Source organism: Chrysochloris asiatica, unplaced genomic scaffold, assembly GCF_000296735.1.
Source record: "Chrysochloris asiatica unplaced genomic scaffold, ChrAsi1.0 scaffold00154, whole genome shotgun sequence".
Lineage (NCBI taxonomy): Eukaryota > Metazoa > Chordata > Mammalia > Afrosoricida > Chrysochloridae > Chrysochloris > Chrysochloris asiatica.
Window position 1 is genome coordinate 2192575 of NW_006408672.1, and position 27137 is coordinate 2219711.

The 27137-nt window shown below is 43.7% G+C and overlaps 1 protein-coding gene across 1 annotated transcript in view; it reads right to left on the reverse strand.

The window, feature by feature from the left end:
* SLC37A1 (solute carrier family 37 (glucose-6-phosphate transporter), member 1) overlaps window positions 1-27137 on the reverse strand; it is a 187925-nt gene that overhangs the window by 105467 nt on the left and 55321 nt on the right. The window contains exons 10-17 of the mRNA XM_006870849.1: window positions 23240-23371; window positions 20731-20821; window positions 18869-18931; window positions 18239-18324; window positions 16803-16851; window positions 15471-15544; window positions 11867-11945; window positions 3154-3251 (exon numbers count right to left, since the gene is read on the reverse strand). Coding sequence (XP_006870911.1) covers window positions 3154-3251; window positions 11867-11945; window positions 15471-15544; window positions 16803-16851; window positions 18239-18324; window positions 18869-18931; window positions 20731-20821; window positions 23240-23371 — 672 coding nt within the window. The remainder of the gene's footprint in view (window positions 1-3153; window positions 3252-11866; window positions 11946-15470; window positions 15545-16802; window positions 16852-18238; window positions 18325-18868; window positions 18932-20730; window positions 20822-23239; window positions 23372-27137) is intronic.

The window sequence follows — 27137 nt, forward strand, 5'->3', positions numbered from 1 at the left end:
GGATTATTTGCTCAGCATACAGGTTGAATAAGTGTGGTGAAAGAATACAACCTTGTCGCACACCTTTCTTAATTTTAAACCATTCAGTGTTCCCATGTTGTCTTCGAACAAATGTCTCTTGGTCCATGTACAGATTCCTCACGAGCACAATTAAGTGCTCCAGAATACTCATACTTTGCAATGTTGTCCATAGCTTGTCATGATCCACACAATCAAAAACCTTTGCATAGTCAATAAAGCACAGGTAAACATCTTTCTGGTATTATCTGCTTTCAGCCAAGATCCATCGGACATCAGCAATGATATCCCTCGTTCCATGGCCTCTTCTGAATCCAGCTTGAACCTCTGGAAGTTCTCTGTCAATGTAATCCTGCAGTTGTGTCTGTGTTACCTTTAGTAAAACTTTACTTGCAACAGAATATAGGACCTAAAATTTATTATTATTAAATAATTGGATCATTGTGAATTTGAAACTCTAGCTTCCACTACTACTACACGTTTGGTGAGTCTGAGCTGGTCCCTTATCAACATTAACTGGAAGTCTATAATGATAGAAAGCAGATCATTAAGAGAAATGGAAAAGAGGAAGAAAACAATGTGTTACCGGACACTGGGTCACTTCATTGGGTCCTCCAGCTAATATTTAATCTCTTGTTAATATTTTGTATCTCATCTTTTGGTGCTACATTCTAGATAATTTTCTTATATCTACTAGACTGTGAACCGCAAGGCTGGCAATTTGATCCCACCCAACTCCTCAGAAGATGAGATTTTCTGTTCCCACAAAGGTTTAAAAGTCTCAGAAACCCCATACAGGACTGCTATGAGACAGAACTGACTCGATGGCACTTAAAAACAACAACAGTCTACTTCAGTAATTATCTACCTAATTTGCTTTATAAACCCATCCATTGAAGAGTTTTCTGCTAACAACATTTTTCATTTCTGGGGCTTCTATTGGGTTCTTTTGCAAATTTATTGTATGTTTTCTTCATCTTATGGTGTGTGTTTTTTCTTTGCCCATGAGTTCAGTTCTTCGATTGATGTCTTTAAGAATGGTAAATAAATTTATTTTTACAGTTTATCTGATTTTTATGTTGTTTGCTATGCCCAATAACACCCTTTCAGAGTGGACTGTCTCCTCAGATTTCAGAAGTCTGAATTTGTGAATTCAGTCTCAGAAGCATGGTAGTTACGAGAGCCCTGGGTTCTCTCAAATGGTTTGGGATTTGCTTCTGCTTACAAACCAGTATATCAACCACTATCCCAAGACCAATTTTATTCTTTTTTTTTTTCCATTTCGGTAATATAAATTCAAAATTTAAAGCTAACTGTGGGCAAATCCGAATCACCAGTGGATATTTTCCCACATCTGGTGACCAGGCTGGGCACACATTCTTATTGTTTTCCTGTGCCAGTGTGCAGACATTGTCTAGTTACCCTTATACTACAAGCACAGCCTTTGAGGGTTCTGGCTCCAGTTCCAACTCTCCGTCATGTGCCAGCTTGACCGACACCTCATCTCTTATTCCCTGTGGACATGGCCACTCCAGCCCTAGATTCTTTAGGTTGGTAACTCAGCCCAGAGATGCTCTGCCATCAACCTGTGAACTAGTTTTATGTGATCTCTACATTTTTGCAGATTTCCTTATTTTCTTCTAAGAGTTCAGCTATGCATTTAAAAAGATTTTTAATATATATTACCCAGATATCTGAAGTGGAGTCCTGGTTTGATGCTGTAAGATAATGCACTGGATAGTAAGTGCATTTGACTGCAAGGTCAGCAGTTCAAATATACCAGCCACTCCTTGGAAACCCTATACAGGTTCGCTATGAGTCAGAACTGACTTGATAACACTTAACAACAATAATTTCTAAAGTAGAATTTTCAGGGACTCTAAAGTGGCACTGTGGGTTAATGCACTGGACTGCAAAGTTGGTTTGAACCACATGGTCGGTGGTTCAAGCTCACCAGCTGCTCCTTGGAAACCCTATGGGTTGGAACCAACTCGATGGCACTTAACAACAACAACAAACAACCAGTGGACTTCTGGCATGGCACTGTAGGATCAGCACTGGACTTCAAACAACAGAGTTGGCAGTTCAAACCCACCAGCTGCTCCTCGGAAACCTGTACAGGTCACTATGAGTTAGAACCCGCTTGACAGCACTCAGCAACAACCGTGGAATTATCTCTGGGGCTGTAACTACAACCCTCAGGCATTTAACAAATAAGTGGTCTGAAGAAAAGCCTTTTAAAACTTAGTAGGGTTATAAAATTGAGATATGGCATTTAATTTTGTATGCAGTGGGGGAGTGGTGTTTTAGGGATCCCTGAAATTAAGAGAGAAAATTTTTATTTCATTGATAGGATTGATACTTCTATCACCATTTGTGTTAGGATCAATCTCAGCTTTTTTTTTCTGGCTAAGCAAGAAGAGAGGCACAGTTTTAAAGTTTGGGGATGCAGTGCAGCAAAATGACATGTAAAGATGAGTATACCCTAGTTACCCTGAGATGTACACGCCTGTGTGATGGTCAAACATCACCGGTCTTCTCCATCCTAAAGGGACTCTTGAGTCTTTTCAAGTCAGAAAGGTGAGAGGTGGAACCTGAGACAGCTCAGTGCCCACATTAATAGCCTCTTTGCTTCTCTTCCCCTCTATATGCCCCTTTGGGTGACAGGAAGTCAGGTTGCTCTTCCAGTGTGAGGACTCAGAGGAAGGAAGGGCACTAGAATAGCCAAGGCTAGCCCTGATGTGGCCAGGCACTGTGCATCTTCTCCTTTAATTCCCACAAGAATCCTGTTGTTGGATACCTTTCTCATACTCATTTTAAAAATGTAGAAGCTTCAGAACAAAGAATTCAGATAAGATGCTGAATTTGCACATATACAATCAGGATCTGGGAGGTCTACTTCAGGGAGCTCCATACTCTTAGCATCTACAGAGCAACAGACTGACCTACAATCTGTTCTCAACTTTTTTTTTCTTTAAAACCAGATAAAGGGTCTTCAACCATGAATATTTAGGGAAAGACCATCTGTTGGGATGCGTCATCAGAAAAAAAGGAAAGAGTCCACAGGAGTGTTTGGCTAACTATGCGTAGAGATATTCCTTGAGTGTTGTTTGGATCAAAAATAAGATGACTTACCAATAAGGCACAGGCATCTGCGAACATCAACATGTAAAATACATTGTTCCATCCAGAAGGAGAGATGAGTCCAGCCAGCAAAGGGCCCAGAGCTGCTCCTGAAATGTCAAAAACAGACATGCATGGCCTGTTGAAGGAAAACTTTGGCACATGATGTTTAAAATCCTCATTCAGAATGAAAGAAAAACATATTGGAAAAATGAAATACCAACTATCAGATAGGTAAGGGTTAAAAGTTGAAAAACGTTTGGTACTAGCGAAGGTACAAGTGGTCCAACCAATTTCTGGAACCAACTCTACAATTTTCTGGAATCAAATCTAAAAATGTTGTAATATATGACATTTAAAAAATGTACATTCTTCTGATTTAATGAACTTATTAATTTTTAAATGATTAAAAAATGGTTTCTGACTCCAATGCACAGTTGTGTATGTTCTGGAGTCCTGATGTGGCACTGTAGGATAAGCACTAGACTGCTAACCACAGGGTCAGCGGTTTAAGCCCACTAGCCGCTCCTTGGAAACCCTATACAGGGTTACTATGAGTAAGAACTGACTCAAAGGCAGTTAACAACAACAGCAACATACTACAAGAAGAAGGACATTGGCAGAATACTGATGAAGACACAGAGAGGTATCCAAGGGCTAAAGGGGATAGCGGTAAATAGTTATATATATATATAGCCTTATATCTACCCATGATGTTCTGTGGGTAGATATAAGGACAGAGATGCATGCTGAATAGGTATGGAAGGAAGACCAGAATAAGTATATATTTATATAACCCAAAGATACATAAGAGTTTCAAATAGGATATTGGTATATGAGTATTAACTTTTCCTGAAAATACAGCTGTGAATGTGATAGAGTATACAGCAGGCAAAATGATGAAAAAACTTCTTAGATATTATCAAACATCCTAAGGTAATGAGTAGCTCAGCCCGAGGACTCAGGACCATAGTCTCAGGGGACACCATAGTCAACTGGCATAACATATCCACAAAGACAATTCTACATCCTACTTTGCTGAGTCATGTCTGGGATATTAAAAGCTCATGAGCGGCCACCTAAGGTGCAACTATTGGTCTCTCCATGTGCGGAGGAAAGAAGAATGATAGGAACTGAAGATGCTTGGAATCAATTATACCAAAGCACTAATGGGAACATGAGAACATCAGTCTCCATGACCCTGAGACCAGAAAAACGACACAGTGCCTGGCTACTACTACCAACTGCTCTGAAAGGAATTCCAGAAAGAGCGGCAGAACATGTGAAACAAAACTCAAAAATATTTTTTTTAAAAAAAGAATGGGCTGACTGGTTGGAAAGAGACTGGGAGGAACCTGAGACTATGGCCCTCAATCACCCTTCAGGTCTGGCAAGGAGCTCATCCTCGTGACCCAACTTTCAGCCAATCAGTATAGAAGTATATAGGGGGAGCAACAACACTAGTGAGGTATGCTCACTATGAATGACGAAACAGTTCATCATTCAAAATCAAAGGGGCAACATGTACCTGAGGACAAATGTGAGACGGGATGGGAAGGTGGGTGGAATGGAGATGGGGGAGCCCCAAGGAGGAAGCAGGATAACTGTTGTTACAAGGAGGGATTGCAGTCATTGAGATAAAACAAAGTGTATTATCTGTTGAAAGTAAAACTGATGCTCTTATCTGTAAACCTTCACTCAATTCGCAATAAAAAGTTAAAAAAAATACTATTGGATAAAATTTGAATAAGGTCTGTAGATACTAATACTATATTAATTTCCTCATTCTGATTATTGTATTGTGGCTAGATCAGATAACTTCTTATTTTTAGGAATTAGATACTGAAATAGTTCAGGGCAAGGGGCAGCATGTATGCATTTTACTTTAAGCAATGCAGAAAAAAATATGTGTGTGTGTATGCATAAGTATACATACATGTGTATGTACAAATATATGAGGGACAGGGAGGCGGGAGGGAGGGAAGGGAAAAGGGAGGATGAGAAAGGTGAAGAATGAATACTTTTTATGTTGGAATTCTGTGGATTCCTTGTATGACTTTTACAACTTCTCTGGAAGTATGAAATTATATCAGACTAACAAAAGAAATAAAATATTCAGAAAAATCCCCAAAGATAGCTTTATAAGAAAGTAAATTTCAGCAGTTGTGTTATTTATTTTCCTAGTAGGGATTGGAATAAAGAAATTCTGATACATTTGTAGATGGCTTATTGTTTTGGTAGATGTGTGGAAAAAAGTGTGAAGGAAGAATTGATACTGAATTATTAAGTGAGATTTAATCTCTGGGACATTATATTATTAGGGTCATTCACACTTTATACATACTGGTTGTGTTTTATTTCACGGTTTTACAAAGAGCATCCACTGCTTTAATAATTGTTTTTAAAAACAACCGTGTGTGTTTTAAGCCTCAGAAGAGCTGTTGGGTAAACATGGTAGATTGCTCATGTGTGTTGCTCTCTATACCTCCCCAAACACCATGAAATATACCATAAATGGAATTTCAAATATTATAAAGCCCACAAAGTGAAGAGCAGATGAGAGAAGGCACGGGTTCTGGGGCATAGAGGTTAGTTTTCCATGCTCTATTAAGTGTCCTTAGATGGAAGTAATGCAACGACTCCTCACTTAAATCCAGGGCCACCAAATCACATGAGGCAGAGCAAAGGTGAATGGCAGAAAAAGGGGAGGTTAGTTGAATCTTAGATGTGGTCCCTCAACCCACCCCTCTATTCTCCCCACCCCCAGGTTTCTCCTCACTAATCTAGTGACTCCACCACCCTGAGCCTCTCAGGAGAATCTGAACCAGCTGGCTCTAAGCTCAGGGATTCTAAGCGCAATGCAGGGCAGATGTGAGGCACTTGACTGAGAATAGGAGCTTCAAGGAAAAGATACCAGCCAGCACCACGCAGCCTGCCTACATGCCCACACAATGACAAGAATGCTGGGGCACATGCTCCCAGGCATTACAATGGAATTCACTTCTGTGAAGACCAGCAGATGGCATGCTCTCCCATGAAGAAAAGACTTCTCAAAGTGTTTAGTGGCTCATTCTTGAAGATAAAAATATAATAGATGGTCAAAATTCACCTTGTGTCTTAGGAAAGCTCCAACTTAGAAGCAAACAAACTGAGGGAGAGAGAACCTACAAGGGCAAGACAAATCAAGGAGAAGAAAATTTCTGAGGAAATTATAATGCCCTCAGAAAGGCAGTAGAAAATTAGGTTAAACTATATGAAACTCCCATTTTTGTAGCTGAAAACCAGTTCAATATTGACAGTGCTGTATGATTCAACACATACTACATCTAATAAGAACAGGATGCACTAAAAGGGCAGAAAAATATTAATGAGCCTTTAAAAAAAATACAGCCAAAATGCAAAGTTTTCCAAAGCATGGAAAATAAAATCATGAAAATCTATGCAGAAGTAGAAGAAAAGAATAAAAAGATGGACATGAAAGAGGGAAAGAAAAAAAAAGAAAAGAAAAGAAAGAAAGAAAGAAAATTGAAGGATTAACCCAGAAAGTCAAACATTTGACTGATAAGTTTTCCAGGGAGAAAACACAGAAATTGGTAGGGAAAACTTATCACAGAAACAATAGAGGGTGGTTTCCCAGAAATGAGGGGCATGTACTTCCATACTCAGTAGGCCCACTAGGTTCCCATAGTACAAATGATGAAAAGACTCCAGAAATTAAGAAATGATACTAAATGATTTATGAGAGGAAAAAAGTCACACCTGAAGGACTGGGGTAAGAATTACAATGGACTGCTCAATGGTGGCAATGGAAGTTAGAAGTCATTGGAATCCATATGGAAGAGGATTTTCAAGGTAGGATTCTATATCCACATAAACTTCATTAAGTGAGAGAACCAACAGACATGTGACAAGCTTATTAGATCTCAACATTTACCTCTTGTGAACTACTACATAGAAGCTACTAGAAGAGGTTTTCCACCACAGAGGAGGAATAAATATGGAACCCAATAAACAGGGGTCCAATGTAAGAAAGACAGGAAAAGCACTGGAAGGCTGGTGGGGAAAGAAAGTCCTTAACAAGAGCAGTACAGCAGGTGGCTGTGGAGGTCCCTGACAGGAGGGGGTGGTGTGTAAGGAGGGAAGGAGAGAAAATCTGACAGTGATGTTGGAGATAGCAGAACAATGGTGACAGAAACTGGAACAATAATGTGTCTCTTGTTGTTATTAGGTGCCATTGAGTTGGTACCGACCCATAGTGACCTTATGCACAGCTAGAGGGTATATAATTAAGGTTTGTCTCATGGCTCCAGAGTTAACAGTACTAACATGGCCAGTATAATGGATGAGGATGTGGAGAAGGGAAGTTGAGAGGGTTAAAAAGAGCTAAGTCTCTATCTTCCTTCATAAGAGGGCAGTAGATAATCCCCAAAATGGATGAACTGAGAAATATGTAAATATGTAGGTAATTCTGGAAGAGGAATCCTGGTGTGGCGCTGTAGGATAAGCACTTGACCGCTGACCACAAGGTTGGTAGTTCAAGCCCACCAGCCACTCCTTGGGAACCCTCTACAGGGTCGTTATGAGTCCGAACTGACTTGATGACGCTTAACAACAACAAACCAGAAGAAGAAACAGGTGAAAGTAACTTGCTTCCAGAAAGACAGTGTTTGGGGAGCATGGGGTAGACGGTTGACATTTCATTAGAATAAAGCCTGGGAAACTATCTGGCTTCTCAAGCTACACGTACTTGTATTTTTCACTTTGATAAAATAAGAATAAACTTTAAAACTTTCAATTTAATTTGATTTTCTCTTCATAAGACATATAGAAATGGCAAGCTTGGCCTCACATCAGAATGCAATTCAAAGCACTGTAAATGCACCAAACAGATAAGATGTGTGACTGAGACAGATGGCACTTTGGTGATTTTTGAGAAGGCACCAACTTATTGAGAACTAGTCAAGCTTTGCTCCCTAAAGAAATACCAACTAATGGATATTTCCAACACTTAATACACTGGAACAAATGCCGTTATGAGCAGATTTCCCCCCTTCCCTGAAATGATGCACTTTTCCATTTACAGGTCTCCTTGCTTCTGTCTCGTAGGACAGCATTTCTGGAAAGACATCATGACCGCAGCAGCACAGTGCTGTTTCCATGGCAATCATTACTCAACACTCTGTGTGCTCTAGCAGGCACCAGCAGGCAGGAAGTGTCTGCAGGAGTAAGCCCCCCTACTCAGAACCCTGAGCTTAAGTTCTGCAGAAGTCAAGTTGGGTGTCGTGACCTTGGGAGGGTCAGTATTTTGCACAGATAAATGAAAAGGTGCCCCAATTTCATCCTGCCATCTTTCTAGGAGGCTAAAAAGCCATCCTCAATTGTGCTCTTGGTCTCTGAGCTACAGCTCCCTGGGCAGTGGATCTCCCTTCATTTACAGATAAATGCAAGGCTTCCTCCCTCAGTCATATCCTTCCGCTTCCCTGTCATCTTGAGAAAAATGTGTTTTTCACCTAATTCATAATTTCCCTTGTTTTACTCTCATCCTCTGCTTTAAAATAGCAATCAGGGCTGCCAGCTGAGCTCCAAATTAGCTTCCCTAAAAGGGTTTCACAGTGGGAGTTGGACTGATTCACAGACAAAGACCTCTGTTGGCAGAAGGCGGAGAGAAGGTTGTTCAAAGTCACACAGTTAATTAGAACCATGCGCAGCCCAGGCGTCTCCTGATGCCCAGCGGGTGTGTCCTACAAATCATGCAGTGCTTGGTGGGTTGCCTGAGCCAGAGGGCCGCGGGGTGCTGTGCCACTCCACAGAGACCCTCGCGAGGCACAACACCAGCATCCCTTCATCTTTTGTTCAAGACACATTCCCAGGCACCTAGAGGTGTCCATAAGGGAATGGCCTCTCTTGAAACATCCAGAGGGATGACCACTAAAATTGTCCAACAATTCAAAGTCATTTCTGGACACAGCAAGATGAAGGAACCAGTACTGAGAATAAAAAATGGTATTATTTTGGTAACCCCAGAAGCTAAAGCTGGGCCTTCTGAACAACTGTGCACTCCTTTCTGAACCACAGGAGATAGCCTTCACCATGAAACTGCCCAGTCCTTCCCAGAACAGGCAGCAACTCTCATGTATGGCAAACTTCTGATGTCTCTGGAAATGTCAGCAGGAGCAGGGGTCTGGCCCTATCCTGGTGAGCATGCGGGCTGAGGGAAGGCCCCTGGGTTTCTTTGGCTTGGCCCTTACTCTGTGAATTCAACAGCCTGGACAGGAACCCTCCTGGCCCTATCTTCAATTCTAGGTGTCTTAAATCTGCAGATCAGTTCATTAACATTCATTTATTGAGGGCCTACTATGTCTATTTACATATTCAATTTGTATGCTAAAATAATATTCTGAACCAATTATAAAAAAATATGAAAACTGTGGCATCAAGATTAGAGTTAACATTCATTTATTGAGGGCCTACTATGTCCATTTACATATTCAATTTGTATGCTAAAATAATATTCTGAACCAATTATAAAAAATATGAAAACTGTGGCATCATGATTAGAGTCAGACTCTTTACCTACCTGAGATATACATATGATATGCCTTGCTGACCAAAAACGAAGATGAGTTTGAAGTACTTACTGATCAAGATGGAAGACTACAGATTAGACACAGCATATGAAGAAGAAAAAAAACATCCTCACATGTGAACTGATATGACAAAGGGGGGGAAACTGAAATTGTCAAGAATTTCAACCTGCTTACATCAACAACCTATGCCCATAGATGCTGTAGTCAAGAGCCCCAACAACATACTGCATGGGGCAAATCTGCTGCAAAAGACCTCTTTAAAGTTTTAAAAAGAAAAACTGTCTTTTTGATGACTAAAAGTCATGGTATTTTCAATCATCTCATATGCATGTAAAATCTGGATAATGAAAAAGGGAGACAAAAGAAGAGATGATGTCTTCGAACTGTGGTGTTGATGAAGAATATTGACTATACCTCTGCTTTTAGAAAAATGAACACTTGTCTTAGAACTAATACAACCAGAATGTTTCTAAGAAGGTAGGATGGTGAGACTTTGGTTCTCCTACTTTGGACAGTTCATTAGGAAAAACCAATTACTGTTTGGTAATGTAGAGGGTCAGTGACAATAATGGACACTGTCAGTGAAATGAGTTGACACAACAGCTAGAACTCAAACACAACAACCGTTATGAAAACGGCAACACCTTGTTCACCATGAGTCAGAGATGGCAACTAACAACAACAACTATGCTTTAGGCACCGTTTCAATACTGGGAATACAGCAACCAGTAAAACAAACATAACTCCTGTCTCCATAGACCATCCACTGAAGTGGAAAGAGGCAAGACAAATACTTAGCAAATAAGTTCATGATATATTTGCAAAGGTACTAAGTGCTGTGGAGAACAACAGACTAGGAGAAGAGGCCTTGAGTATGGGAGAAGAAGGATTTACAAAGTCTAAAGAGGGGGTCTGAGAGGGTCAAGACTTCAGTGACAAAGGGAGTGAGGCCTGGGTCCCCTTGAGAGAAGAGTGTCTGGGGCACAGGGCATAGCCGTGTAGAGGGTCTGCACTGGGGCTACAGCTGGGACTCTTGGGAGCAGCAGGGAGGCCGTGTGGCTGCAGAATGAGAAACAGTGACTAGTGGAGAGGAGTCTGAATTCTGCATTAGTCACAGAGCAGCAGGTGTCAGAGAAATGTACTGTAAGTGTTTTCTGTCTAGTTGGCATAAAGGGCTGTGGGAACAACCCAGAGAAAAACCTGCTTCCTACACTGAGCAGAATGCCAGTCCTACATCCCGGACTCCCAGACTCTGATGCACTGTTTTTGCTGACTCCCAAGGAGGTCTCCTGGCACTGCCTTTGTCCAACAAGATCTTTTGTTTCACTGCTATGAGGGTACAAGCAGATTGCACCTGTCCCCCCTCACTCTTCCCACTGGGTTTTGGATCTGGAGCAGCAGATGTGTCAGTTCCAATCCCGGACCCTTCCTGACCAGCTGGGGGTAAGGCTGCATTAGGAGACCTCCGGAAGTTTCAACTTCCATACAAAGGGGGTGACAGCCGGCACGCTGAAGGACATGAGGGCCCAGCCCAGGGCAGTTCTCGGAATCTCAGCAAAGAGGGCCCACAGGGTTCACGCTCCCTAACATGCTTGCTGACTTGTTGATGAAAATAGGCCTGCTGTTTGTTTTGCTTACCAATTCCCACCTGCTCATTTGCTGAGGAGATGAGTTGATTATTTCACTACCTTTCTTTACTCTAGAAGATGTTACTGAATGTTCTTCAAAAATCTTAATGAAGCTGGTAACACTCGGAATTTCGTATGCTTCCAGATCATTAGTCTTCCTGTAATTGCAATTTAATTAAGACTCTGTCCTTCTGGAAATGGGCTAAATTTAACCCATAGGCTGTAGTTTGAAAATCTGTGATTTAAATTAAAACCTGACATCCCTTCTTACATGCTGAAGAAAACTAGCCTCAATCAGAAACATCCACACCTCTCTGAATCACCCTACTAAACTGACACTCTCCTCACAAGTTGACTTCCACTGGGCTTGCTGACACTGGTTTGCTCGTGCTCTTGGGCCAGCCGATTCAAGTATTACCAAGGAAATTGGAATCCTGGACATCTGTTCATTAGGATGAGATAATGTGGCTTCCCAGGTCAATAGTCAACCTCTTAAAATTCTCCACATACCTACAGACCCGGTTCCATCGATGATGGCAGTCACGGTGGCAAGGGCATGGGCGTTTCCTTTCAGACTTTTATGTGTCCCCTAGAAGGAAAACAATGGGTAGGCCATCTCAGTAGTATCAGAGGTGAGAAATAACGTCTAACCTTCCACACTACAATGACAATACTTGAATAACTTAGCAAAACAATTTAGCACATGGGATAGTTTCCATTAAAAAATTTCAATTCTACTCTGCCCCAAACTTGCCTAGGAAAAATGTGATAGCTAAGGTTTTGTGTCAACTTGGCTAGACCGGGATTCTCGGTGGTTCTGTAGTTAAGAGGTAATAATTCCCCATGATGAGATGTAACACCACCTTCCCTGTGAGGTGGCATCACCTCCCCCAGGATGTGATCTGGTGTAATTAGCCTCTGTGTTGTAAATCCTCACTTCTATGATGTGAATGAGGTCAGATGTAATCTACAGGATGAGGTTGTATCTTGAATCAATCTCTTTCGAGATATAAAAGGAGAGAGAAGTGAGCTGAGCTCAGAGGGAACTACCACCACCAAGACAGGAGAGCCGGGAGTGCAGTGTGTTTTTTGGACCTGAGGTCTCTGCATTGTGAAGCTCCTAGATCCAGGCATAGATTGATGCAAAGACACATGGAGATCTCCAAGGAATGCTAGGCCTACAGGTGCTAAAAGCAAGGATCTTTCTCCAGAACTAACAAAGACAAAGACTACCCTACCCCTAGAGCTGGCACTCTGAACTTGGACTTTAGCCTCCTAGACTGGGGGATAATAAATTGTTGGTGCTCAAAGCCATCCACTTGTGGTATTTCTGTTATAGCAGCACTAGAGAACTAAGACAAAAGATAATGTTTCTGTAGTTTTTAATAGTGAAAAAACCATCAGAAATATTTGTCCAAGTGTATTCCAGTTAATGGAACTCTTAGAATTGTCTTCAAATAAAGCAATATTTACTCAGCACAGCCCTACTCCTCGTTGGGGAACATAGACATAAAAAGAAGATACATGTTCCCTGTCCCTAATGTCCCCTGGCATTGGTGTCCTCTTCCACCTGACTGCTGAATTCCTGAGCCGTGAAACATGTTGGTATCTCTGCAGTGTCTAAAACTCACCCAGATTAACAGCAAAAGCCAGGGAAGGGTAGGAAGAGAACCCAGGAAACCACCGTAAGAGTGCAAGTCCTACATGATGAACCAGTGGAAACTCCAGTTTTTAAAAACACCATACATAAAAGGTTAAAAAAAAAAAAATTGCACAGAGGACAATAAAAGGAATGAAGAAAGAAAGAAAGAAAGAAAAAAAAAATCCAAAAAACCCAAAGGCTTGTATGTGTGTATACAGGTGCATGTGTACAAACATACATGATATAAAATGAGGAAAAGTATACATACATACACAAAACTCAGGGTCTTAACGTTTTTTGGAATCTACAAAAATAATGAAACTCCCTCTGCTCTCTAATCCCAAAAGGATGGATTTGTTAATGGTCTGGTATGAATCCTTCTAGAATTAACTAATATATACCCAAGGTGACACTTCACAAAGGTATATTCCAAGCAAACAGGTAGCCAAGGCAGGGCTAGACCTGCTGCTTTGGGTCACTCACTGATGTGGTGGGGAGGAAGGGTATGAAAGGGGCTGGACTTCCCTGGGCCTCCGCAATGACCTCTTCTCAGGCTGTCCAGGACACGAGCGTCTGGCTTTCTCAGGAATGAAAATCTGAGATGCCCAGAGTGGCACATGAGAGCCTTTTGTTGCTCTAAATGGGGTTGAGTTTCTTGGGCCAGACGACCTGTAACTCTTAGGGAGATTGACTAATGGGACAGGTTCAGCAAGACTACAGAGGGATGGGCTATTGTGGGTCTGAGCAGAACAATGAGTGGGATTCCAGAGCTTGGAGGTCCTGCACCTGAGTAAGATATTACAAAGGGCTTTAGAGAAGTGGAGGAGATGAGGTGACCAGGATTATAGCAGGATCACTGAGAGGGGACACAGGAATGGAGGGAGGTGCCAAACTGATGGTCTACAAGTCCCTGCCTCCTGCCCAAGAATCTACAAGACCTCTTTAGGGAACTCCTTTTGAATTTTAGAATAGTTTTAGATTTACAGAAAAATATGCATCTTGTGTGCCCATTTTCCTGTTGTTATATACATTGCTTTTCTATATTTGTTGTAGTTAATGAAGCAATATTGGTACATTATCATTAACAAAAATCCAAACTTTATTTGAATTTCTTTAGTTGTCCCCATTTAACAGCAACAACAACCAGATCCACCCAGGACACCACATTACACTTAGTCATCATGTCTCCTCAGGTGATAATTCCTCTAGGCTGTGATGGTTTCTCAGACTCCCCTTTGTGTGCTTCCAGGATTTCTGACCATGTATGAGGGGGCTTCGAAGAGTTCGTGGACAAACGGAATTAGAATCATAGAGTTTTCCCACTAATGTTTTAAAGCCGCTTAGTGTTTTATAAATTCTCCCTCAATTGGGGCTGGTCTGATGTTTTTCTCATAATTACACTGATTTGAGGAAGGAGGACCACAGAGGTAACAAGCTCTCTCATCATAACAAACAAAATAGGGTCCATCTTCTTAAGATGACTTATCACTGTTGCTGCTGACCTGTGATCATGACATCAGGGAGATAAGGGTGCCTCTGCTTCGTTTGGGAGGGCGGGGGCTGTCTCTATGTTGTTGTTGTTAAATGCTGTTCAGTCAACTCCAACTCATAGTGACCCTGTGTATGGTTTCCAAGGCTGTATGCAAATCTTCACAGGAGCAGAAAGCCTCATCCTTCTCCTGAGGAGAGGCTAGTGGGCTATAACCACTGACTTTGTGGTTCACAGTCCAGTGGTTATCCTACAGAGCTATCACACGGCCCTGGGTTCTCTGCATTGTTGTTGTGAAGTGCCAATGAGTTGGTTCCAACTCATAGCAACCCTGTGTAGCGTTTCCAAAGAGCAGCTGGTAGGTTTGAACTATCAAACTCATGATTAGCATTCAGCACCAAACCAGGGCTCCTGGGGGTCTCTACAACTGGGCATAAATGCTACCTTGCCAGGATAAGACCCCTCCCCCTGCTCTTTCTCCCACCAGAAGAATTAGTCAGTGGTTCCTTTGGATCTCAAAGCACTGAGGGGTTCTGGTATTACAGTGTTCACTACTCTGTGCATTGACCACTTCTTCCCCGGGCTGTGGTCTTCCCAGAGAAGATACCGAGTTCCTCATCTCTGCCATTCCACAGACCAGCTGTGGGCTCAGCACCGAAGTGGGCAGAAGGTCACCGCCTCCAGGACTGAGCCAGGGCCTACCAGTTAGCAAAGGCAGCCAAGGAGCAAGCCCAATTATGGGCTTCAGACCCAGGGCCCACAGCCTGCCTACGTGGCCTCATGTCAGCCTCTTTGTCTGCAGAGCAGAAGCTGCTGCCTTCTTTTATTTCCTTCAGAAAACTCTTTAGAACTTAGATACAGGTATAGGGAAAAAAACACAGTGCTTCACTAATGCTGGGCCTCTTTGCCAAAGAGTGGACAAGGTGACTACTGTGGCCAGTGTTCCGCTTCACAGCTCATGCTGGGGCCTGCGGCCTACTCACCAGGTCTGCAGAGACGGCGGTGGTGATCAGGGCGTACGGCCCACTGACGAGGACCCCACTGAGCAGCAACATCGCTGTGGAAACCAGAAGGGAGGTTCAGCCAACAGAAAGTTTCCTCTGGAAGTCTGCATGATCTTAGAAACCCTCTGGGTGGACTCTTGGCACTGTGCACTTTGAGTTGCATTCCTGGCTACCTTGTGGTGAACCTGCTTACCTGACCTGCAGAAGGTGGAAAAGTAAGTCCCCAGGGGGTGATAATTCCCTGGGGTGTGCATGAAGCCTGCGTGCATCACACCTGTTTCCTTAACAACTTGCCTATCGCTAATGTCTGTAAGTCAATCACACATTCCTAAAGATTTAGGCTATGGCTCCAGCAGGTACACAGCTTACTGGTCCTCCAGGATGGCAGCTGTCAGCATGCTGAGGGGAACAGTCTGGTGGGTAGGTCGTCTGGGCCATCAGGTTTGGGATGGCTAAGGCATAAAACTTTATGCTTTTTTTCTTCTGCAGCATAAAAACGTTTTCATCTCTGACAGCTGCTGGTAACAGCCCCAAGGGATCCCAGTGTGACCATGCGTGGCAATGGGTAAGACAAACATGATTAGTTTCTAAACTCACGGTCCCTTTCCCAAACTGTCCTCCAGACTCCCATCCTTTGCGCAGATGTCTCTGAGTCAGAGAAACTTAAAGGAAACTCCATGCCCTCATGGTGCTGGCAGCTGGCTTCTAGATACCTTGTAAGGTGACTACATACATGCCCCTTCTCTCCTTGTCCCTACTGCTGGCTTGTTAGGCAAGGAAACATATTTACCCACAGTCAGAAGCATCATCTGACAGCACCGCTGACAGGAAGTTAAAAATAGTCCCTCATTGTTATACAACCATTCCCAGAGTGGAGGCAGGGCAACCAGCTGAGAGGAGAGAGGCAAGTGGGAAATCACAGTCCAACAGCCAGTCTGGGCCCAGTGTTCACCACCAGCGCCCTCGGGAAACTCAGCCAAGCTCCCTGAGGTGGCCATAGCCAAGGTGCCTAGTTCCGGAGGCATGGGAAGGGCGGAAGGATCTATGAGGGGACAGACTACTTTCTATTTACCTCTGGCTTCTCTGAAAGCCCCCTTTCCCTGTGAACATCCAGCATGCATCCCTGCTCCTGTCTAGATCCCAGCATGCTCTGAGGCAGTCAAGTCTTACGCCTGGGAGCGGTGGCCCCACCAGATAAGGTGGGCAGGGGACTACTTCAGACACACCATATACTCCCCTCTCTCCAGCTGCATGCTTCTTTGGTGTTTTGTATATTTCATCTCAGAAAGGTTGGCTGCTGCTTGCACTCACCTATGGTGGCCTCTAGACCCATTTTACTGATGGTGGAGAAGATGTAGAGCTGAAAACAGTGAGAAAACAATGGTTTACTAGAAGTAGTCACAAGATTGTCCACATGAAAAGTTGCAAAACTCAAGTATTATGATGTTGTTGTTGTTGCTGTTAAGTGTTGTCAAGCCGTTTCTGACCCATGGCAACCCTGTATAGGTTTTCCAAGGAGTGGCTGGTGAGCTTGAACCACCGACCTTGTGGTTCAAAGGAATTTGCAGTTCAGTGCATTAGCCCACAGCACTATATCCAGGATGGTTATGTGCTGTGGAGTCGGTTCCGACTCACAGCAACCCTGTACAGGGGTTCTGAGGCTGTAAATCTTTCGGGAGCAGAAAGTCTCATCTATCTCCCACAGAACAGCTGGTAGTTTTGAACTGCTGACCTTGCGGTTCACAGCCTGATTCGTAACCACTATGCTCCATAAAGGATGAGCAGGAGCTTATGGAATGGGGAGAAGGTTCCCATGGAGCGGAGCAGAGCAGCTGGGTGAAGCTGGGTGAAGGACAAGCCGCAGTTGTCTACAAGAGCACCCAGAAGCCAAGGCCAAGAGTGAGCGAGGCCTGTTAAGAAAGTGAACTCAGGCTAGGAGGCAGGAATGTTTGCTGGTGGGAAGGTAGCGGGAGCTGCTTCAAGACATGCTAGGGTCCAGACAAAGGCAGCAGTGGGGCAGGGGGGCGGGTGTCCAGAGGGAGCATCCATGAAATATTTGATGGGGAGGTCATCCTAAAGAGAGTTCAGGAGATTTGGAGATGAGGGATAAGAGAAGGTAGAGAACATTCTGAGAGTTGTGAGACTGTAGAATGTAGGAGACAGACACAGAAGTATCAGGGGGTATGTAGTAAGAGGGGATTTACAGCAGTTGGTCCTGCTCATCTGTTTGGTTACTGGAGAGAAGCAGAGGCCAAGTATGTTCATGGGCCTGACATAGTGAGGCTAGAGGAACAGGCCAGGGTCCCAAATAAAACAAAATGTAAAGGGGGAGTACAGGGAAGGGAAAGCCTGAAGAAGTAACCTCCAACAGGAAGTTGGAGACAGGCATTGGTGCAGGGTTGGACAATAAGGGGTTTGGGATGAAGGACCTTTCTGAAAACCAGCAGCAGGACTGGGTGGGCAGTTCACAAGGCTGCCCTGGAAGGAGACTTGGTCAGGGTGGGAGCTCAGCCCCAGAACTTCTACCACCAAGGCTTTATGCAGGGTAAGACAACTCACTCCAGAGCCCCCACCAGAACCAGGACTTCCTTATGGCCTCATCGCTCAGTGAATAACCAGGAGGAAGGAGCCTTGGTGGTTTCCAGTGTGGACCAGCCCAGCATACCAGTGCTGGGCTGGGGCAGTGAAAGCAGGGGCACACCAGAGGCCTGAACAAGCCAGGCAGCTCAAGGTCTCAGTGGGCTTACCGTTGGGGCTGCGAGCAGCAGCATCAGGCCACAGGTGGAGGCCCTCTTCTCCAGGCGGTCTGAAACCAGGCCTGCCAGGATCCCACCTGCAAAGGGGAGGGCCCGTCCCAGCAAGGGGGAAGAGAACACACATTATAGGACCCAAGAGAAAGATCTTGATTTCCCAGCCCCTTCCCCCTTGGTACCACAGAAAGCCCTCCTGCAGTGCCTGACCCATTCCCAGACCCTGCTTGGTTGTGGGGCAAATGGGAGTGACCTGGGAGGCTTCTTCTCAGCAAGACCATGTGAGCCGTCTTGGGGGCTGGGATTTAGGCCATCACCACCATCACCCCCACCTCCACCATCTCCAATCCCCATCTATCCATCACCTCCCTGTGAGGCTGGCTCCTGTGTCTGAAGGAACGTGAGTTCAAGTTTAGAGCCAGGGTCCAGGAGGAGCCAGAGGAAGGCATTCCCCAAGTGATGGTCACAGCACTGTTGGACTGAGTTTACTCGATTACATGACAGCTCACTCAAGGACACTTCCCTCTTAGAGGTGAAGCATGTTCCAAGAGATCCTGGGACACTGGTATTCACTACATCGCTACATTCTGTGTCAACGTAGAACACATGGCGAGGTAACAGACTCACCGAAGATTCCACCCACATCAAACAAGGTGGAGAGCTCCCCCGCCTTCTGGGCATCCAGGTGGTCTAGAAAATGTCAATGGAGTCCAGTCAGTGAGGCATTCTCTCCCACAGTGTCTCAGGGAGGGATCGGAGCATGGGAGAGCTACACAGGAGATTATTTTTTTTCGCACACGATTTAAACCAAGTGGTAGCGATTAGTCAGCTCATATTAGAACAAAACAAAACAAAACAAAACAGTCTGCTATAGGTAGAAATAGAAAGGATAAAAAACTATAACCCTCCAACCAAAAACAAGGATTTATTCTGTTGAGTCAAATGACTACCCCATCTTCAGGTTCTGTGGGCCCTTTGTGGTAGCTATAACTTTAGATGTAACAGAAAGACAGAAGTAAAACCTGTGAGAAAGAACCCAGCTAAAACTCTCAAATGACTCTAGAGCTACAAGGTCTCTAACAACAGAGATCATCTGGCCATATGGGACTGGAACCGTCTCATGTTATAGATGCAGAAACTGAGGCCTCACAATTCTCCGCACTAGACTTGGTACAGTCCTGAACTTGGAAGGAGAGTACAACTGTCTAGTGCTGGGGGAATGAGTCTTCGGGAGCATTAACAACAGTTGTCCGAGTCCCATCTCACCTAATACCTTGAATGGCATGTGCCAGAATGTGCTTTCTTAAATCAATCATTCAGAATGGATGTGGTAGTAATTCAAAACCTGTGTTTTAATAGTGTCACCCCTTGTGCTTGTCTACCAAGTGCCCAGCTCATGAGCAGCTCTCTTTTAAGGAAGGAGCAGTGGCCAGGACCCCTAGGAGCGTGAGTCTGTAAGTCCTTCTGTCCACCTATCATTTTCTATCAACTCTGCATCATCACTAAAATGACCTCTTCACTGCCTGCCACCTCCTACAGACCCCCAGGGGACAGTACCCACACTGCCCCTTCAACTTCCACCCCTCAGGATCTTGTCAATTTCAATTTGCCGTCATGATACTCTTTGGAACATGTGCCTGTATCTACAAACCCTCTCACCTTCTCAAGTTTCTCTCCCCTTTGTCTCATTAGCCAGAGCCTGGATCTCCCTCATGACCCTGGCCTCAACAGTCTCCCTGACCTTCTCCATCCCTTCCAGTCATGGCTCCATCACCCACACGCAGCAGTCTCCTCTCTGAAGTACTATAATTCCCTCCTCTTTCATTTCTTGGTGTGGCCCTGCGACACAGGGCATGCACATTAGTGCTTTCTTAGTATTTTCTGTTGCAGTCCCTTTCATGAGCCACTGCTGGATTTCAGACATATAAGACAGACTGTCACCCTCCCTCAAATGACAATGCATCTCTAAGAAGAAGCAACTTCCAAGGAAAATCATTAACGTTATTAGCTGGAGCTTCAGTCGCCCTGGTCTGGCTCATTACTACCGTGACACAGCTCCAAGAAAAACACAAGCTGTCTCAGCATAACTGAAGGCCAGAGCCGGGAGGGAGCACGCCAGTCCTTTCAATAAAACTCTCATATCCAAATTCTCTCTTTGTCTATACATCTCTAGAGAGCTCTGGTAGCGTAGTGGTTATGTTAAGAGTTTGACGGACTGCTGACCCATTTGAAACTACCAGCCATTTCACAGGAGAAAGATGTATAGCCTCGGAAGCCCTATGCAGGGTCGCTATGAAGTGGAAACAACTTCACGACACATAACCACCACCATACATCTCTACTAACCACGCTGTTTTGGTCAAAGTATGCCTCTCAAATCACCACCACACATTGTTTTATTTTTTCTTTCCCTGACTGCAGAAACCAGGAGAGAAACGGGAGTTCAGATCACAGTCACAGCATCTGTGCTTGTGACAACAGCCACTCACCCACATTCGTGATGTACAGTGGAAGCCAAAACAGGAACGTGTAGCTGACCAACTTGGCAAATAGCAAACACAGAGAGAACTCTATTACACCCTGGAAGAGAAAGAGCAAGCAGGTGTGTGCTCAGAGTTTATTTAAATATGCAACATTCTCCTGAAGCATCCTGTGTTTCAGGTGTGTTCTTAGCACCTCCAGCTCTGCACAAAGAGAATGGCTACTGTACTGTTGTACCTCGCAGTCTAAGAACGTCATATTATCAAAGATGGCTGACAGAGAGCTGTTAGGACATTACGCCTCACATTACAACTCTGAAAGTAGTGCCACTGAGGGGTTTCTCAAGGGGTTTTATGTGGGTGTGGTGGAGCATCAGCCACCTTGTTAGACTTTGGTCCGTGGCTAGTTCATTTTCCCCTGAAACTGAAATGACAGCAAATTAAACAGTCACCCTGAATCACACAGAATAAATCATTGCAACCATTTGGCAAAGTCCATAGTCCACATCATTGGATGCTGGGAAAACAATGGAAAAAGAAACTAATGCACATATTAATAAATCAAGATCTGAGTTTGATGTACATTTATTTGCTCATATCTCATAAATATTATATTCATTCGTGACTACCTTTAGTAAGAAGGGGCACTCATGAGATGGTGAGTCCTGATATCACCAGGGAAATCGGAGTAGGAAATCTAGTCAGTCTAAGGCAATGAACTTTCCCCTTTCCTATTCCCCATGCTGTGTGTGTATATGGTCCACCAAACTAGCAAAGAGCACATACATTGTAAACAACTTCATGTTTTCAAAACTGATGTACCAGTATGGATGTGTGAATTACGTGTGAGTTTGTATGAGTGTGAGCATATGCCTGTGTGTGACTATGAGAGTGTATGAGTGTGTGAGTGTACATGTGCCTGTGTATAAGGGTCTGCTTGTGCATGTGTATAATTTACTGCATGCTGAATGCAAGCCTGGCACACCGTGCTTGCTGCTGTAATGAAATGATTTTATTAAATCCTCAGAACAACATAGAAGCATCCAGCCAATACCAAACCTGGATCATAGAGGAGGAAATGGAGGCTCAGTGTGGTTGTGGTTAACAAACCTGCTGGAGCACATACCTAGCCGGGGGCCAGGCCTCCAGAGCCTGTATTCTGGACAAGTGCACTGAGAATCTTTCACTTGTATGCATCCTTAGTGTGTACTAACTGCATTTAGCAAAGTGTTTGAGGTAGCCATACTGTAAGGCGCATTGAAAAGGTTACTAGTTGTTACTAAGAAGATAGTTTTATGAATATAGTTTTGCATTGAAATTTGACACCATCTGAGCTCTTTCTTAATGACTGCCTGATGCCTGGAGCCCCAGTTCATCCGGGCAGAAACAGCACTTTTTGTTGACCAGATCTCGAATTTCCTCCTATGGGAAGGTTTGGGGTTATTCTGGCTTGTACTCTCCATAGAACTGAAGGACCTCTGGACCCACGTTCCCTTGGCCCTTTCTCCTGAGTTGTTATTGTTGTTCAGTGCCATCAAGTCAATTCCAACTCACAGTGATCCTGTATTGGGTTTCCAACAAGCGGCTAGTGGATTTGAGCTGTTGACCTTGCGGTTAGCCATCTAATGCTCACCTTACAGGGGGAGCATTAATATAGCTGTCTTGTCTGGAGGTGAGAGTCATATCTGTTGCTCTTGGAATAAGATTATTAGTACTCAGGGCCAGAGCCCAGATGTATCTGAGCATGGCCTACAGGCCAGCATCAGCGGGGCCTAGACCCCCACTCCACACCCTCTGCAGTGACCCCGTCACCTACCTTCTGGTGTCTTCTGTGAGTCATTGCTGAAGACCACAGCTTAAAAACCCCTCAGCCTAGCTCCTTAGCTCCTCTGCTGAGGGTGCCCATGGATTTAGTGGAAGGAAAGCCTGGCACAGTTAGCGCCTGTGCTGTTGCACCTCTCTCTCCCACCTAACTAGAAAGCCAAGTCTGTGGGTTTTCTCTCTGCTGGCACTGCAACTGACACTCTTCCTTGGTCTCTGTACACACTCTGTCATGCCTCTTCCCCGCCATCACATATGGACAGACCCAGTGTGTGTGGATGTGCACTAAGGGACCTTTAAGAGACCAGAGCTGGGGTTACCTATGGCCATAGAACAGAACTCAGTGCTGGTTCTCACCCCAGGACCTTCAGGGGTGGGACAGGTTGGGGAGGCTGAGTCTTCCCTAAGGGAGTTGGGGGACAAGCCATAAGGATGTGGGCCAAATGAGTCTATAACATTTCTGAATTTCTAAATGGTGGCAACTAATCCAAAACTTTCTAAACAAAGTCTGAGCTAAACAAAACATCACTGTAGTCACCTCCACTCCAGAGAGGAGCGAGTGGTTTGCCACTCCTGGTCTATGGCACATAAGTATCAAAGATTTCTTCTGTAAGATTGATGGTCAACAAATGTCAGAATTCCATGGTAAGCACAACAAAGAACACTTTGGAAACTATTGGCAGGCATGCTTACTCACTGGAATTCTCAAGGCTCCTGTGAAGCTGATGGCCGGCATGGCACTCCCACCTTCCGCTGGGAGGATGATGAAGTGGTTGGGATGGGCGGAGCCGCTCCCATCAGACAACAGCAAGCACTGTGTCTCTGGGTCCTGCAGGGAGTCCAGGAACCAAATAAAGACAAGATGGTCACGTGGGTGAAGTGAGGCAAGTTAACTAGGCTCAACAATTCTGCTCTTCTCTTAAAGTCCCAGGGCTTGATAGTCATTAGGGCTCATGTGGTTTTTGCTGTTGGTAGGTGACATTGAGTTGGTTCTGACCCATAGCGACCCTGTATGGGTTTCCAAGGAGCTGCCGAGTGTGCTTGAGTCGCTGACCTTGCAGTTCAAACTGACTTTGCAGTCCAACGCATTAACTCACAGCGCCACAGGAAATACTAACTAAAAATATGCAGAATTTTTCGACAGCCAGAATCTATTTGGTAAAATAATTTTGATACAGGACAAAAACATTTACACAGTAAATGGATATCATACTACCATTTTGAAAAACTGTCAATTAAAATGCATCCATAAAAATGATGCCATTTCAGTTGTGAAAATAAAATACTTAAGTGCGTAAGTATGAGAGAGTTTCATGGAATTAAAAATAATGGAATTTTTCCATGAACTTTTTGAAGCTCCCTTGAAATAAGAAAACATTCAATATGGCATTTTCATGGAACTCTCAAAGAATACCTGACTATATATACACACACACACACACACACACACACACACACACACTTATATATAATTAGATAATTATAACATCCATTTCTAGATATAAAGAAGCTAAATCTAAGCTAACAATGGTTATCGCTGAATGGAGAATTATATGCAATATCTATGGATAGGTACATATGAAATTCTTTATATCATCCTGTATTTCCTTAAGGAGTTCACAGTGAACAGACATTAATAGAAACAACATTGTTTTTAAATGAATACACTAGTTCCAATATCTTGGGAATTCCAACACTCTGGACTTAGTTTGAATTCATGAAAACAGTGAAGAATGAACCCTGATACAGTGTGGTGGTGGTTGCTGTTTAGTGCCGTTGAGTCAGTTCTAACTCATAGCAACCTTGTATAAGGTTTCCGAGGAGCAGCTGGTGGGTTTGAACCACTGACCTTGAGGTTAGCAGTCCCATGCTTATTCCAAAGTGCCACACCAGGACCCCCCAACTCAGGTTAAGGTTTCAAATCAGAACAAGGACAGTAAGCCAAATTTGTCTATTCTTCATGAATGAACTTTGAAGTTCAAGGATTTTCAAAGAAATGTTTCTATGGTTTTCAGACTGTCCACAAAGTCAAACAGATTTTAGTGAATGTGTTTTACTACAAGAGTCCCTGGGTGATGCAAACTGTTAACACACTCAGCTGCTAACCAAAAGATTGGAGGTTCAAGTCCACCCAGAACAGCCTTAAGTACTGGAGATCCACTTCTGGAAAAGCAGCTATTGGCAGGCTTGCTGCAGAATGTGCCCTTTGGTTGTTTAAATTATTATATATTCCTGAATGTTTCTGTGTACACCTCTCCCCAACCCCCCAAAGACAAAAACACCAAAAAAAAAAACAAAAAAAAACCCAAAACCCCCAGAGGGAATGGAAGTAAATACTGTTGAATGATGATGCACGGAGAGGATTGTAATCCTTGCAATGAAACAATGGTATAAAGCTGATGTTCCTCCATGTAAACTATCCCTCAGTTCACAACAATAATAATAATAATAATAATAAAGCAGTTATAGAAAACCCTATAGAGCACAGTGCTACTCTGACACACACGGGGGCATCATGGGTTGGAGTCACCAAATAAAATCATACTACAACCTACACAAGATGGATTCAAAATGCAGGTAAACAGAAAGAAAAGGAGGAAGGAATAGAAACAGACCAAAGAAAATCACAATGCATTGCCATACCCACCACCCCCTTGCAGTATATTTAAAATACTCTCCCGGTGAGAAATGGAAATCTGGACCACTGAGTGGAGGTTACAGGTGACACAACTGCAACCCTACATGCACATACTAAGCACCACTGTACGCTCCAGGATTGACATCCCCTGAGAAGCTACCCTCTAGACCAGGGCTTCTGCATGGCCAGCTGATCTTTCGGTGAACACATTTACACTTCAGAATGAAGAAAATCAACCCCCAAAGCAGAAACGTTGTTGTTGTTAAGTGTTGTCGAGTCAGTTCCTACTCATAGCAACCCTGGATAGGGTTTCCATGGGGCAGCTGGTGAGTTTGAATGGCTGACTTAGTGGTTCAAACCGACCTTGTGGCCCAGGACTTTATTCCATAGCATCACACCAGGACTCATTAATGTAAAAGCATAATACTTCCCAATGACAATTCCACAAAGCTATATGAAAATGTTTTTGTTGCTAAGTCTCATTGAGTCGGTTCCAACTCAGAACGGCCCTGTATAAGGTTTCCGAGCTGGTGATTAAGAACTGCCGACCTTATGGTTTGCAGTCCAGTGCTGATCTTACAGTGCCCCACCGGGAGTTCATATGAAAATAGAGAACTTCAATTTAAGTTCAGGTACACATGAGCCATGATAGCTTTGTAGGTTAAGAGACTGGATCAATAGTTCTCAACCCTGGCAAAGCATGAACATTTCATGGGGGGCTCTGAGAAACACCTACACCAAAGCTGCTCCTGGGCTAATTACTCAACATCTGGGGCAGGCCCCAGGCCCTGGTAGTTTTAGAAGCTCCCCAAGTGAATCCAATGTGCAGCTAATGCAGAGAACTGATGGTCTAATAGTTTTGTGTTTTTGTTTTTAATATATAAAGTAAGTTAACCAGTGAATGACATATTCTAGATACAAAGAAAAAAATTAAAGGTTCTGTCTAGCTGGGATCAGGGTGCTCTCTGACTTGGGGAGTAGTAATTGCAACCAGCCATAATTTGCAACCAACCCAGAACACCAGAGCCAACTCTGCCCTTTCCTTGTTTTGCTAAGTTATTTAAATCCATAGACCAGCTGTTTATCCAAGCAGGAAGGGATGCTCTGGGCATGGCTAGCTGTGTAGAGAAGAGTCCTATGCCCACCCACTGATCTGTCACACAGTCAGGGGACATGCAGCCACCAAATTAGTCTTTGTAGTATCTGGAGGAGAAGGAAAAGTATGAGGTCGCGGTGTGTTTTCTAGAATAAACTAAGGCTGTATTGCTGTCCACATCTTATACAGTAAACAACAAACTATGACACTGACCAAATCAGGGGTTTCCAAATCTATGTTCCAACAGCTGGTAGTTTCAAACTGCAGACCTTGAGGTTAGCAGCCTGATTCGTAACCACTATGCTATCAGAGCAGTTAAATGAATGAACTGCTTACAAATCAAATTTCACTTAAAAATGTAAAATAAAGTAGCGAATTGGTTACGAATTGGGCTAATCTCAAGGGCAGTAGTTCAAAACTACCAGTGGTTCCACGGGAGAAAGATGAGACTTTCTGCTCCCATAAAGATTTACAGCCTCAGAAAACCTATGTAGGATTGCTATGAGTTGGAACCAATTTCACAGCACATAACCACTACTAACTTAGATGAGGTTTTCTGCTCCAGCAAAGATTTAAAGCCTTGGAAACCTTATATAGGGTAGCTATGAGTCAGAACTTACTTGATGGCATTCAACAAATCCTGGTGTGGCGCTGTAGGATAAGCACTGGACCAAAATGTTGGGTTGAACCAAAAAGTCGTTGGTTCAACAAGAAATACGAGCCACAACACGAGAAGATATATGCACACCAATGTTCATAGCAGCACGATTTACAATAGCAAAAAGATGGAGACAGCCAAAGTGCCCATCAACTGAAGAATGGATAAACAAACTGTGGTACATACACACAATGGAATATTAT